This window comes from Oncorhynchus kisutch, linkage group LG15 (assembly GCF_002021735.2).
Source record: "Oncorhynchus kisutch isolate 150728-3 linkage group LG15, Okis_V2, whole genome shotgun sequence".
NCBI lineage: Eukaryota > Metazoa > Chordata > Actinopteri > Salmoniformes > Salmonidae > Oncorhynchus > Oncorhynchus kisutch.
Window position 1 is genome coordinate 22,808,778 of NC_034188.2, and position 14,265 is coordinate 22,823,042.

Here is a 14,265-nt window from a genome sequence, read left to right on the forward strand (position 1 = left end):
ATTCTCTCAGTGTCTGACTCCATTAGAGCACCAGAGGTGTGTGTGAGAGAGAGAGAGAGAGAGAGAGAGAGAGAGAGAGAGAGAGAGAGAGAGAGAGAGAGAGAACTGGTTGTGCAGTGTTGAGCTCAGCAATGTGAGCCTCTCTTTCCTGTGACTCTTCCTGCTGTTAGTTACAGCGTTGACAGAGTGAGGACATCTCAGGGACTCCAACCCAGGAAGGATATGATGTCATAGTGAGGCACACACTGTCCTTCCCAGCACTCCCCTCAGTATTGTTTCTCATAGTCGGAGGCATGTTGCTATTGCAGTCGGGTTGCATCCCAAAAGTAGTGCACTATATAGGGAATAAGGTGCCATTTGGGATGCAACCAAAAACCTCTTTGTTGAGATTGTCTAATGATCATTAGTTCATGACCGCTGGCACGTTAGTGTTACAGACTGATGTAGTGTAATAAGCCTTTATCTTGTTCTGTATCCAGTATGAGAGAAATCCCTAATCCTCATTGAAAATCCCTGCTCTTTGTTACATGCAATTTCAGTTCGATATGAGAAGATTAAGTTCCTGGTGATTGCCTTGAAGAATGCTGTGGAGGTGTACGCATGGGCTCCCAAACCTTACCATAAGTTCATGGCTTTCAAGGTCAGCTTGACAACACGTCCTAGTTCTGAACCCTCCTCAGTGACTCACTCTAGTTCTAACACATACTCACTGCACAGAATATCATTAAAGATATGAAACAGACTAACCCCAGCAGTCACTATGAGTTGGCGTCTACTGTCATCACTATTCACTACTAATATCAGGACCAGAGTATGTCCTGGCCCGGTCTTGACCAGGAACAACTCTGGCTCCTGGTTATGGACTATACTCCTGGCCCTGTGTCTTGACCAGGAACAACTCTGGCCCCTGGTTATACTCCTGGCCTTACATACAGTATGACTTAATGTACAGTGGCAAGAAAAAGTATGTGAACATTTTGGAAATACCTGGATTTCTGCATTGATTGGTCATGAAATTTGATCTGATCTTCATCTAGGTCACAGCAATAGACAAACACAGTCTGCTTAAACTAATAACACACAAACAATTATATGTGTTCATGTCTTTATCGAACACACCATGTAAACATTAACAGTGCAGAGTGTAAAAAGTATGTTAACTCTTGGATTTAATAATTGGTTGACCCTCCTTTGGCAGCATTAACCTCAACCAAACGTTTTCTGTAGTTGCGTATCAGACCTGCACAACAGTCAGGAGGAATTTTGGACAATTCCTCTTTACAAAACTGTTTCATTTCAGCAATATTCTTGGGATGACTGGTGTGAACTGCTCTTTTGAGGTCATGTCACAGCATCTCAATCGGGTTAAGGTCAGGACTCTGACTGGCCCACTCCAGAAGGCGTATTTTCTTCTGTTGAAGCCATTCAGTTGTTGATTTACTTCTGTGTTTTGGGTCGTTGTCCTGTTGCAGCACCCAACTTCTGCTGAGCTTCAATTAGCGGACAGATTCCTAACATTCTCCTGTAAAATGTCTTGATAAACTTGGGAATTCATTTTCCCGTCGATGATAGCAAGCTGTCCAGTCCCTGAGGCAGCCCCAAACATTTGGAATGAGGTTTTGATGTTGCTGTGCCTTTCTTTCTCCACTCAGGTTTGTGTGTTCCTTCCAAACAACTCAACTGTAGTTTAATCTGTCCACAGAATATTTTACCAGTAGCACCGTGGAACATCCAGGTGCACTTTTGCAAACTTCAGACATTCAGCAATGTTTTTTTCCGTGGTGTCCTCCCATGAACACCATTCTTGTTTAGTGTTTTACGTATCGTAGACTCATCAACAGAGATGTTAGCATGTTCCAGAGATTTCTGTAAGTCTATCTGACACTCTAGGATTCTTCTTAACCTCATTGAGCATTCTGCGCTGTGCTCTTGCAGTCATCTTTGCAGGATGGCCATTCCTTGGCAGAGTAGCAACAATGCTGTCACGTTCGTCATAACGATGAGACCAAGGCGCAGCGTGAGATGAATACATTCTACTTTTAATTAAAATGAAGAACAAACTAAACAAACTAACAAAATAACAACACGAACGTGCCGCTATAAACACGAGTGCTGACATGCAACTACACATAGACAATAACCCACAAAACCAAAATGGAAAATGGCAACCTAAATAGGATCCCCAATCAGAGGCAGCTGTTTATCGTTGTCTCTGATTGGGGATCCTATTTAGGTTGCCATTTTCCATTTTGGTTTTGTGGGTTATTGTCTATGTGTAGTTGCATGTCAGCACTCGTGTTTATAGCGGCACGTTCGTGGCCACCATAGACCTACATATACCTAGACAAACGAAAACCCGATAGAAATACAAAAAACCCTAGACATAGCAAAAACACACATACCACCCTCGTCACACCCTGACCTAACCAAAATAATAAAGAAAACAAAGATAACTAAGGTCAGAAAGTGCTGAACTTTCTGCTTCTGAGTCCAGGTTAGCTGACTCCTAACTCCAATTAGCTTTTGGAGAAGTCATTAGCCTAGGGGTTCACATACTTTCCCCAACCGACACTGTAAATGTTTCAATTATGTATTCAATTTATGCAGAAATCCAGGTAATTCCAAAGGTTCACAAAGTTGAAGTCAGAAGTTTACCTTAGCCAAGTACTTTTAAACTCAGTTTTTCACAATTCCTGACATTTAATCCTTGTAAAAATTCCCTGTTTTAGGTCAGTTACGAGCACCACTTTATTTTAAGAATGTGAAATGTCAGAATAATAGTAGAGAGAATGATTTATTTCAGCTTTTATTTCTTTCATCACATTCTCAGTGGGTCAGAAGTTTACATGCACTCAATTAGTATTTGGTAGCATTGCTTTTAAATTGTTTAACTTTGGTCAAACGTTTCAGGTAGCCTTCCACAAGCTTCCCACAATCAGTTGGGTGAATTTTGGCCCATTCCTCCAGACAGGTCTGGTGTAACTGAGTCAGGTTTGTAGGCCTCCTTGCTCGCACACACTTTTCCAGTTGTGCCCACAAATCTTCTATAGGATTGAGGTCAGGGCTTTGTGATGGCCACTCCAATACCTTGACGTTATTGTCCTTAAGCCATTTTGCCACATCTTTGGAAGTATGCTTCCTTTTGGAAGACCCATTTGCGACCAAGCTTTAACTTCCATCTATTTTGTAAAGTGCACCAGTATCTCCTGCAGCAAAGCACCACCACAACATTTAAAAAACAATTTTTTACCTTTATTTAACTAGGCAAGTCAGTTAAGAACAAATTCTTAATTTCAATGACAGTCTAAGAACAGTGGGTTAACTGCCTGTTCAGGGGCAGAACAACAGATTTGTACTTTGTCAGCTTGGGGATTTGAACTTGCAACCTTTCGGTTACTAGTCCAACACTCTAACCACTAGGCTACCCTGCCGCCCCAACATTATGCTGCCACCACCGTGCTTCACGGTTGGGATGGTGTTCATTGGCTTGCAAGCCTCCCCCTTTTTCCTCCAAACATAACGATGGCAATCATGGCCAAACAGTTCTATTTTTGTTCCATCAGACCAGAGGACATTTCTCCAAAAAGTACAATCTTTGTCCCCATGTGCAGTTGCAAACCGTAGTCTGTCTTTTTTATGGCGGTTTTGGAGCAGTGGCTTCTTCCTTGCTGAGTGGCCTTTCAGGTTATGTCAATATAGGACTCGTTTTACTGTGGATATAGATACCTTTGTACCTGTTTCCTCCAGCATCTTCACAAGGTCCTTTGCTGTTGTTCTGGGATTGACTTGCACTTTTCGCACCAAAGTACGTTATCTCTAGGAGACAGAACGCGTCTCCTTCCTGAGCGGTATGACGGCTGCGTGGTCCCATCGTGTTTATACTTGTATACTATTGGTTGTACAGATGAACGTGGTACCTTCAGGCGTTGGACCAGACTTGTGGAGGTCTACAATTTTTTTCTGAGAACTTGGCTGATTGACTTCAGGTGTTTGGAAATTGCTCCCAAGGATGAACCGGACTTGTGGAGGTCTACAAAAAGTTTTCTGAGGTCTTTTTCTTTTCTGATTTCTTTTGATTTTCCCATGATGTCAAGCAAAGAGGGACTGAATTGGAAGGTAGGCCTTGAAATACATCCACAGGTACACCTCCAATGACTCAAATGATGTCAATTAGCCTATCAGAAGCTTCTAAAGCCATGACATCATTTTCTGGAATTTTCAAAGCTGTTTAAAGGCAGGGTCAACTTAGTGTATGTAAACTTCTGACCCACTGGAATTGTGATACAGTGAATTATAAGTGAAATAATCTGTCTGTAAACAATTGTTGGAAAAATGACTTGTGTCATGCACAAAGTAGATGTCCTAACCGACTTGCCAAAACTATAGTTTGTTAACAAGAAATTTGTTGAAATTTGTTGTTAAAAAATGAGTTTTAATGACTCCAACCTAAGTCTATGTAAACTTCCAACTTCAACTGTACTTTTTCTTGCCACTGTCCCTAGGGTTATGACATAAGACATGTTGACTCTCCCTAAGTTATTCCTCATGTCTTTCCTTGTTGTGTGTGTCCGGTACAGTCGTTCGGCTCGCTCCCCCAGAGGCCTCTGTCCGTGGACCTGACGGTGGAGGATGGACAGAGACTTAAGGTCATCTACGGCTCCCTGTCGGGCTTCCACGCCATCGACGTTGACTCGGGGACGCCCTATGACCTCTACCTGCCCACGCATGTAAGTCCCCCACCCCCAACTCTGCCCCCAGCCTCCTCTAACCTCTCCCCAGTCTCCTCTAATTTCTCCCCAGCCCCCTCCACCCTCTCCCCAGCTCAGCCTCCTCTCCTCTCTCCCCTCAGGGCCATGCAGCCTGGATCTCTGTTCTCTAGCAGCTAAACAGCTCCTTTTCTCTGCACCCACGCCACTCAGCTCTTACAGTGAACTTTTGTTCCGACTCAGAGTCGATGTGGGTAGAAGCTGTTTGTCATGACAGCCAGTTGACTCATTTCAGTATAATATTGACAGGATGGGTTTGTGTTTAAGCCAGGCCTGATATTGTCAGTGTCTGACCTTGTGGCAAAAGCCTTTTGGCATTTCTGTCTTTTGTAAATTGATTTCTCAAAAAGCCTCTCTTAGAAATTCTGCTTCGTCACAGTATAAGCTCAAACATCACTCACCTCAAAGCAAAGGAGATTCCGTACATTTAGGGAACTTTCCCTTCTTGGGAGCAAACAGATTTACTGAAAACAAACTCAATAATCAGTCCATTAATCTACCTTGGTCACAACAGTTGTCTGAAGATACAGGGAGGTAAGACTTGTTCAGTAATTAATGATTAGTTCATTTCAATGGCAGCTGTGTTTGTCAGTCTGCCAGGAGGTGAACAAGGCTGAGAATGACTAGCCAGCTGGACCAGGTGATGGATCCTGTTAATGCCTTTAACCCCTCTAAGAGGCTCAAGGTGTAGCAGAGCGGCGCACAATGGTGCAGAGTTTTGCAGTCTCTAATGCTACTGATGAGAATCCCCCCACACACACACACACACACACACACACACACACACACACACACACACACACACACACACACACACACACACACACACACACACACACACACACACACACTGCTGCAGACACACAACCCCACACACACACACACACACACACACAGACTGCTGCAGAGAGCTGCTGGGAGCTGAGAGCCAGAGCAGAGGGAGAACACTATCCCAAGGAAACTAGCTCTATTACACACAAACACACACACACACACACTCCCCAGTGTGCCAGTTCCCAGTGCTGTGCCGAGGTGTGATGTGGCTGTATCCCACTTCTCCCACTGTGCTGGCCCACAAAGCTATCATTGGCTGCTTCTCTTTGGTCCCAGTCTCCATCCATGTGTGCTACTCTTCACCAAATGGATAGCTCTAAGTACACCTCGGCAGCGCTGGCTAACCATGTGCCTGCTAAACAGACCTGTTATTCTGCTATCTTTTCTGATATCACTTTTTTCTGATATATTTTCACTCCATAATACTGGTATTTTACCCTGCAGCGGAAGAGAAGAGTCCTTCTCTTTTACTCGATCACTCACTCTCACATTCACTCTCATATTCACTCTCTCTCACTGACACTCTCTGGTCCACTCATTCTCGCCTTCACACACACACACACACACACACACACACACACACACACACACCTTTTCTCCCACGTATGTTCTCCATGTTGGCTGCTGTTGATGATGAGATGATCCCGATACCAAGACAGCGGATTAAGATAGCGCTGCGTCTGTGGATGCCTGTGCTGATGCTGAGGATTGTGGTGGCACAGCCACAGCAGCACGTGGACAGCGGGTGCAGCTGGGGAGACAAGTATGGGGATCCTTACACTGGTCCTGTGGTGACTAACACTGGTCCTGTGGTGATTGTGACTTACTGTACATAGAGCTTTGGGGGTTGTTTGAGGTGTTGGTTTGTTTGGGGACTTGGTTTTCTACCTGCTGTTTAAGACACTAGTCTAAGCCAGTACGGATGCCCTTATAGCAGCTCTCATTTGGAAAGACTTTGTAATAATCTTCTTATGCAAAGAGGTATTTTTGGGTTATTGTGGATCACCTTAGGTATTAGAAATATTGTGTATGTATGAATGATGCAGCCGAAGACTTGTTACAAAACTGTTAAATCCTCATAGAGATAACAGACACTGTCTTCTTGTTTGAATGTGGGCCGTTATGCAAGTGCTTGTGAGAGACCTGGGGGGGTCAGAAGTGGTTCCTTTCTCCTCCTCACTGCTTCCTTCTTCTCCTCACTGCCACTCGCTGCCTCCTGCTTCTCCTCACTGCCACTCGCTGCCTCCTCCTCACTGCCACACGCTGCCTCCTGCTTCTCCTCACTGCCACTCGCTGCCTCCTCCTCACTGCCACACGCTGCCTCCTCCTCACTGCCACTCGCTGCCTCCTGCTTCTCCTCACTGCCACTCGCTGCCTCCTCCTCACTGCCACACGCTGCATCCTCCTTCTCCTCACTGCCACACGCTGCATCCTCCTTCTCCTCACTGCCACTCGCTGCCTCCTCCTTCTCCTCACTGCCACTCGCTGCCTCCTCCTTCTCCTCACTGCCACTCGCTGCCTCCTCCTTCTCCTCACTGCCACTCGCTGCCTCCTCCTTCTCCTCACTGCCACTCGCTGCCTCCTCCTTCTCCTCACTGCTTCCTTCTCCTCACTGCCACACGCTGCCTCCTCCTCACTGCCACACGCTGCCTCCTCCTCCTCACTGCCACACGCTGCCTCCTCCTCCTCACTGCCACTCGCTGCCTCCTCCTCCTCACTGCCACTCGCTGCCTCCTCCTTCTCCTCACTGCCACTCGCTGCCTCCTCCTTCTCCTCACTGCCACTCGCTGCCTCCTCCTTCTCCTCACTGCTTCCTTCTCCTCCTCACTGCCACACGCTGCCTCCTCCTCCTCACTGCCACTCGCTGCCTCCTCCTCCTCACTGCCACTCGCTGCCTCCTCCTCCTCACTGCCACTCGCTGCCTCCTTCTCCTCACTGCCACTCGCTGCCTCCTTCTCCTCACCTCACTGCCACTCGCTGCCTCCTCCTCCTCACTGCCACTCGCTGCCTCCTCCTCCTCACTGCCACTCGCTGCCTCCTCCTCCTCACTGCCACTCGCTGCCTCCTCCTCCTCACTGCCACTCGCTGCCTCCTCCTCCTCACTGCCACTCGCTGCCTCCTCCTCCTCACTGCTGCCTCCTCCTCCTCACTGCCACTCGCTGCCTCCTCCTCCTCACTGCTTCCTTCTCCTCCTCACTGCCACACTCTGCCTCCTCCTCATTGCCACTCACCGCCTCTTCCTCCTTCTGACTGCCTCCTCCTCACTGCCACTCGCTGCCTCCTCCTCCTCCTCACTGCCACTCGCTTCCTCCTCCTTCTCCTTCTCACTGCTGCTTGGTGCTTCCTTGTCCTCCTCACTGCCAAGAGGCGGTTCAGTGGTTATATAGCTCTGAATCACATCTCAGTGGAGCTCACCAGCCATAGAAACAACATTCATGTGGGTACCTAAGTTGTATTCCAATGCCAGAAGAGAAAGAGCTGAGCACTGAGCATGTTTGGCAAATTAGTTTGTAATTAGAGAATTTAAGTCAAGACATTGTGTGCCGATTAATTAGCTGAGACGTTCTAATTAATTAAGCCGTGTCGTCACCATCTCTCTGTTGCTGCCTGGGCTGATTCAACATAGTGAGCGAGAAAGGGGATGTGTTATTATGGAATGGAGGAGCGATATACACAGTTTATTAGGTACACCATCCCGTTCACAAAAATGGATCGCTCCTATAGACAGACAGACAGGCATTGAGGCATTCAGTTACTGTTCTGTTGAATGTTACAATGGGAAAAACATTTGACCTAAGTGACTTTGAGCATGTTTTGATCATTGAGGCCAGGCATGCCGGATCCAGTTCACTGTGTGAATCAGCCTCTTATCAAATGGAATTAACCAAGATGGTTTCAGGGAGGGAGAGTGGGCCAATCGAGGCAATAAAACTTTGTTTTATTATACAATGTTAGTTTGTGTATTAGGAGGATTACAACTGGTGATGGGGATGGGCCAGTGTGATTATAGCTGTTGCTTCTAGAGATGGACAGATTTGGAGTGAGAGTGCTGTGCTGCACTTCCAGTGGTCGGCAAGTCAAGAAGATGGTTATTTTCCAACAGACAGAATGATAACTGATACAGTATAACACTATACTACAGATAGAGACACTATAGAAATCATCCTGACTGTGCCCCAAATGACACCCTATTCTGCTTGGGCTCTGGTCAAATCTAGTGCACTAGATAGGGGATAGGGTGCCACTTTATCATCATCTCATCTGACTGTATTTTGTGTCTGTCTCAGATCCAAGGTGTGATCCGGCCTCATGCCATCATCATCCTACCCAACAGCAGTGGCATGGAGGTGCTGGTGTGTTATGAGGACGAGGGGGTTTACATAGACACCTACGGACGCATCACCAAGGAGACAGTGCTCCAGTGGGGAGAGATGCCTGCATCTGTCGGTGAGTTTATGTACATTGTACACACTCACCCAATCAACACCTGCAGGCTGTGTGTGTGTGTGTGTGTGTGTGTGTGTGTGTGTGTGTGTGTGTGTGTGTGTGTGTGTGTGTGTGTGTGTGTGTGTGTGTGTGTGTGTGTGTGTGTGTGTTGAGAGAGGGGAGAGAGATATTCCACTTCCACTCAAGAATGAAAAATACTTCTATCTTTGATAGACTGCAGACCCCCACCATTTAAACAATAGAACATGTCTCTCAACATGTCTCTCAAGAAATGGAATAAATTAACTGAGCAAACCAGAGACCTTTCAATATATACATTTAAACATTATTTTTAAACGATTTAAACATAATACATAGAAATGTTGTGGGACTATAGTAGATGAAGAATCAATATTTTTTTAGATTGAGTATTTATTGGGTCATTATGTTAGTATATTATGTATGTTTGTAATAGTGTGTTATATGTGGAAATGTGTTCGTATTATAAATTGTATTTTAATGTTTAAGGACTCTTGGAAGATTAGTCCAAATGGGGACTAAAAGAGATCCAAATCAAATCTCTTCTATCGCCCCTTTTTGATATGCAGCAGCCAGGAAGTGACCGTTGTCAATTGTGCGAACACTGGGTGTGAGCACTGGGTGCGAGCACTGGGTGCGAACACTGGGTGCGAACACTGGGTGCGAACACTGGGTGCGAACACTGGGTGCGAACACTGGGTGCGAACACTGGGTGCGAACACTGGGTGCGAACACTGGGTGCGAACAGGAGTCAAGCTGGATCCAACAACTCTAGACAGATTTGGGACAATAAAAATAAGATGTTCTGTTAGACTGTTTTAGTTGGGTCCATTGGCCAGGTCATTATTCAAGGGGAAGTGTTATCTGTGAGGAAAAGATTACAGACAGGACAGCACGCAGCAAAGCCCGGACCTGTGTATATATAGTGTAAATAAACTCAGCCCAGACCAGAGTATATAGAGTATAAATAAACTCAGTCCAGACGAAAGTACATAGAGTATAAATAAACTCAGTCCAGACCAGAGTACATAGAGTATAAATAAATTCAGTCCAGACCAAAGTATATAGAGTATACAGTAACAATCAAAAGTTTGGACACACCTACTCATTCCAGGGATTTTTCTTTATTTTGACTATTTTCTACATTGTAGAATAATAGTGAAGACATCAAAACTATGAAATAACACAAATGGAATCATGTAGTAAGTGTTTAACAAATCAAAATATATTTATATTTGAGATTCTTCAAAGTAGCCACCCTTTGCCTTGATGACAGCTTTGCACAGTCTTGGCATTCTCCCAACCAGCTTCATGAGGTAGTCACCTGGAATGCATTTCAATTAACAGGTGTGCCTTGTTAAAAGTACATTTGTGGAATTTATTTCCTTCTTAATGCATTTGAGCCAATCAGTTGTGTTGTGACAAGGTAGGGGTGGTATACAGAAGATATCCCTATTTGGTAAAAGACCAAGTCCATATTATGGCAAGAACAGCTCAAATAAGCATGAAAGACATGAAAGTCAGTCAATGCGGAAAAGTTCAAGAACTTTGAAAGTTTCTTCAAGTGCAGTCGCAAAAACCATTAAGCGCTATGATGAAACTGGCTCTCATGAGGACCGCCACAGGAAAGGAAAACCCAGAGTTACCTCTGCTGCAGAGAATAAGTTCATTAGAGTTAACTGCACCTCAGATTGCAGCCCAAATAAATGCTTCACAGAGTTCACGTAACAGACACATCTAGTAACAGGAAGAATATGACACTTTAAAATAATATCTGACAAGGAAGCACTGAGATATGGAATGTTTGGGAATACATAGAATGTTTGGGAATGACATATACTAAGGCATTTGTACAAATTCTATAGAAATATAAAGTGGGAAAGCAACCGGGCATTTTGACAATGAATAGACACTGCAGCAAATAAAACCTAATAAAAACTTCTGTCACGTCCAAGACCGGAGTCTACGCAGGCAGTCTCACAAAGAGACTGCGTGAATCAGGCCTTCATGGTCGAATTGCTGCCAAGAAACCACTACTAAAAGACACCAATAAGAAGAAGAGGCTTGGTTGGGCCAAGAAACAACGAGCAATGGACATTAGACCAGTGGAAATCTGCCCTTTGGTCTGATGAATGCAAATTTTTGATTTTTGGTTCCAACCGCCGTGTCGTTGTGAGACACAGAGTAGGTGAACGGATGATCTCCGCATGTGTGGTTAAAGTATGGAGGAGGATGTGTGATGGTATGTGGGTGCTTTGCTGGTGACACTGTCTGTCGTTTATTTAGAATTCAAGGCACACTCAACCAGCATGGCTACCACAGCATTCTGCAGAGATACGCCATCCCATCTGGTTTGCACTTAGTGGGACTATCATTTGTTTTTTCAACAGGACAATGACCCAAAATACACCTCCAGGCTGTGTAAGGGCTATTTGACCAAAAGAGAGTTGCTGCATCAGGTCCTGCATCAGATGACCTGGCCTCCACAATCAGCCGACCTCAACCCAATTGAGATGGTTTAAGATGAGTTGGACCGCAGAGTGAAGGAAAAGCAGCAGACAAGTGCTCAGCATATGTGGGAACTTCATGACTGTTGGAAAAGCATTCCTCATGAAGCTGGTTGAGAGAATGCCAAGACTGTGCAAAGCTGTCATCAACGCAAAGGGTGGCTACTTTGAAGAATCTCAAATCTAAAATATATTTTGATTTGTTTAACACTTTTTTGGTTACTACATGATTCCATATGTGTTATTTCATGGTGTTGATGTCTTCACTACAATTCTACAATGTAGAAAAATGTAATAAAAACCCTTGAACGAGTAGGTGTGTCCAAACTTTTGACTGGTACTGTAAATAAACTCAGCCCAGAACAGAGTTCATAGAGTATAAATAAACTCAGCCCAGACCAGAGTATATTTTTTAAAATATTTTTTATTTAACCAGGTAGGCTAGTTGAGAACAAGTTCTCATTTACAACTGCGACCTGGCCAAGGTAAAGCATAGCAGTGTGAACAGACAACACAGAGTTACACATAGAGTAAACAATTAACAAGTCAATAACACACAGTGTATATACAGTAACTTCAGAAAGTATTCATACCCCTTGTCTTATTCCCCATTTTGTTGTGTTACCGCCTGAATTATTACCCATCTACAGTCGTGGCCAAAGGTTTTGAGAATGACACAAATATTCATTTCCACAAAGTTTGCTGCTTCAGTGTCTTTAGATATTTTTGTCAGATGTTACTACGGAATACGGAAGTATAATTAGAAGCATTTCATAAGTGTCAAAGGCTTTTATTGACAATTACATGAAGTTGATGCAAAGAGTCAATATTTGCGGTGTTGACCCTTCTTTTTCAAGACCTCTGCAATCCGCCTTGGCATGCTGCCAATTAACTTCTGGGCCACATCCTGACTGATGGCAGCCCATTATTGCATAATCAATGCTTGGAGTTTGTCAGAATTTGTGCGTTTTTGTTTGTCCCCCCGCTTTATTTATTTTTTCTCCCCAATTTCATGGTATCCAATTGATAGTTACAGTCTTGTCTCATTGCTGTAACTCCCGTACGGACTCGGGAGAGGCGAAGGTCGAGAGCCGTGCGTCCTCTGAAGCACAACCCAACCAAGCAGCACTGCTTCTTGACACAATGCCTGCTTAACCCAGAAGCCAGCCTCACCAGTACGGTTAACACCGTACACCTGGCGACCATGTCAGTGTGCACTGCGCCCAGCCCACCACAGGAGTCACTAGTGCGCAAGGACAAGGACATCCCTGCCGGCCAAACCCTCCCCTAACCCGGACGACGGTGGGACAATTGTGCGCCGCCCCATGGATCTCCCAGTTGCGGCAGGCTGCGACAGAGCCTGGACTCGAACCCAGAATCACCAGTGGCACAACTAGTGTTGCGATGCAGTGCCTTAGACCACTGCGCCACTACTTTTGCTATTCTCTTTTTGATAGTCCTCCCGGTTTTGACCTCTGCCTGACTCCGGACTACTTTCCCGCCTGCCTGCCCTGACCTTGGTTCTGCCTGCCCCTTGGTGCCTTTTGGACTCTGAACAGGTTTTTGACCCTTTTGCCTGTCCATGACCATTCTCTTGCCTTCCCCCTATTGGATTAATACATATTGTAAGACTCCAACCACCTGCCTCCTGTGTCTACATCTGGGTCTCGCCTTGTGTCATGATACTGGCAACTGAGTTTGGAAGAACGCCTGTATTGTTGTAGTGACTGGGTGTATTGATACACCATCCAATGTGTAATTAATAACTTCACCATGCTCAAAGGAATATACAATGTCTGCTTTTTTACCCATTTACCAATAGGTGCCCTTTTTTGTGAGGCATTGGAACACCTCCCTGGTCTTTGTAGTTGAATCTGCGTTTGAATTTTCCAGCTCGACTGAGGGACCTTACAAATAATTGTACGTTTGGTTTACAGAGATGGGGTAATCATTAAAAAATCACATTAACCTGTATTATTGCACACAGAGTTAGTCCATGCAACTAATTATGTGACTTGTTAAGCACATTTTTACTCCTGAACTTATTTAGGCTTGCCATAATACTTAATGACTTCATTAATAACTAAAATTGTTTTTAAAAAATAAAAAAATAAAATGGTAATCACACTTTGACATTATGGGGTATTGTGTGTAGGCCAGTATCCAAAAAAGTTCATCCATTTTCAATTCAGACTTTAAGACAATAAAATGTGGAAAAAGTCCAGGGTTTGTGAATACTTCCTGAAGGCACTGTAGAACAGCTCAAAAGAGGAGAGTGGGAAAAGTGTGCCTATTGATTTTCATCTCAAGATTGATTTACATGGCACTCATTGAGAGAGGCAGAAAGCCTTGGAGGGTCTAAAAGCCTTAGTGTGTGCTTCCCAAATGGTACCCCATTCCACATATTGTACAGTGCACTATTACCCTATGGGCCCTGATCAAATGTGGTACACTATAAAGGGAATAGAGTTCCATAAATCCCTGGTGGTTTATGTGTGTATCTCCACAGCCTACCTGCAGTCCAACCAGGTGATGGGCTGGGGAGACAAAGCCATCGAGCTGAGGTCAGCTAACACAGGCAACCTGGAGGGAGTCTTCATGCACAAGAAGGCCCAGAAACTCAAGTTTCTTTGTGAGAGGAATGACAAGGTACGACAACATCCTGATATCACCAAAACACACCTTGGGCAAAC

The 14,265-nt window shown here is 44.8% G+C and overlaps 1 protein-coding gene across 5 annotated transcripts in view; it reads left to right on the top strand.

The window, feature by feature from the left end:
• LOC109905042 (mitogen-activated protein kinase kinase kinase kinase 4) overlaps positions 1-14,265 on the top strand; it is a 110,642-nt gene that overhangs the window by 90,239 nt on the left and 6,138 nt on the right. For 4 of the 5 annotated variants that reach the window (XM_031789842.1, XM_031789843.1, XM_031789844.1 and 1 more), the window contains 4 exons: positions 540-640; positions 4,578-4,727; positions 8,888-9,047; positions 14,082-14,221. In XM_031789842.1, the coding sequence (XP_031645702.1) occupies positions 540-640; positions 4,578-4,727; positions 8,888-9,047; positions 14,082-14,221 (551 nt within the window). Of the gene's footprint in view, positions 1-539; positions 641-4,577; positions 4,728-8,887; positions 9,048-11,455; positions 11,624-14,081; positions 14,222-14,265 lie in introns of those variants that run through there. The other variant, XM_031789846.1, reaches the window with a different exon arrangement.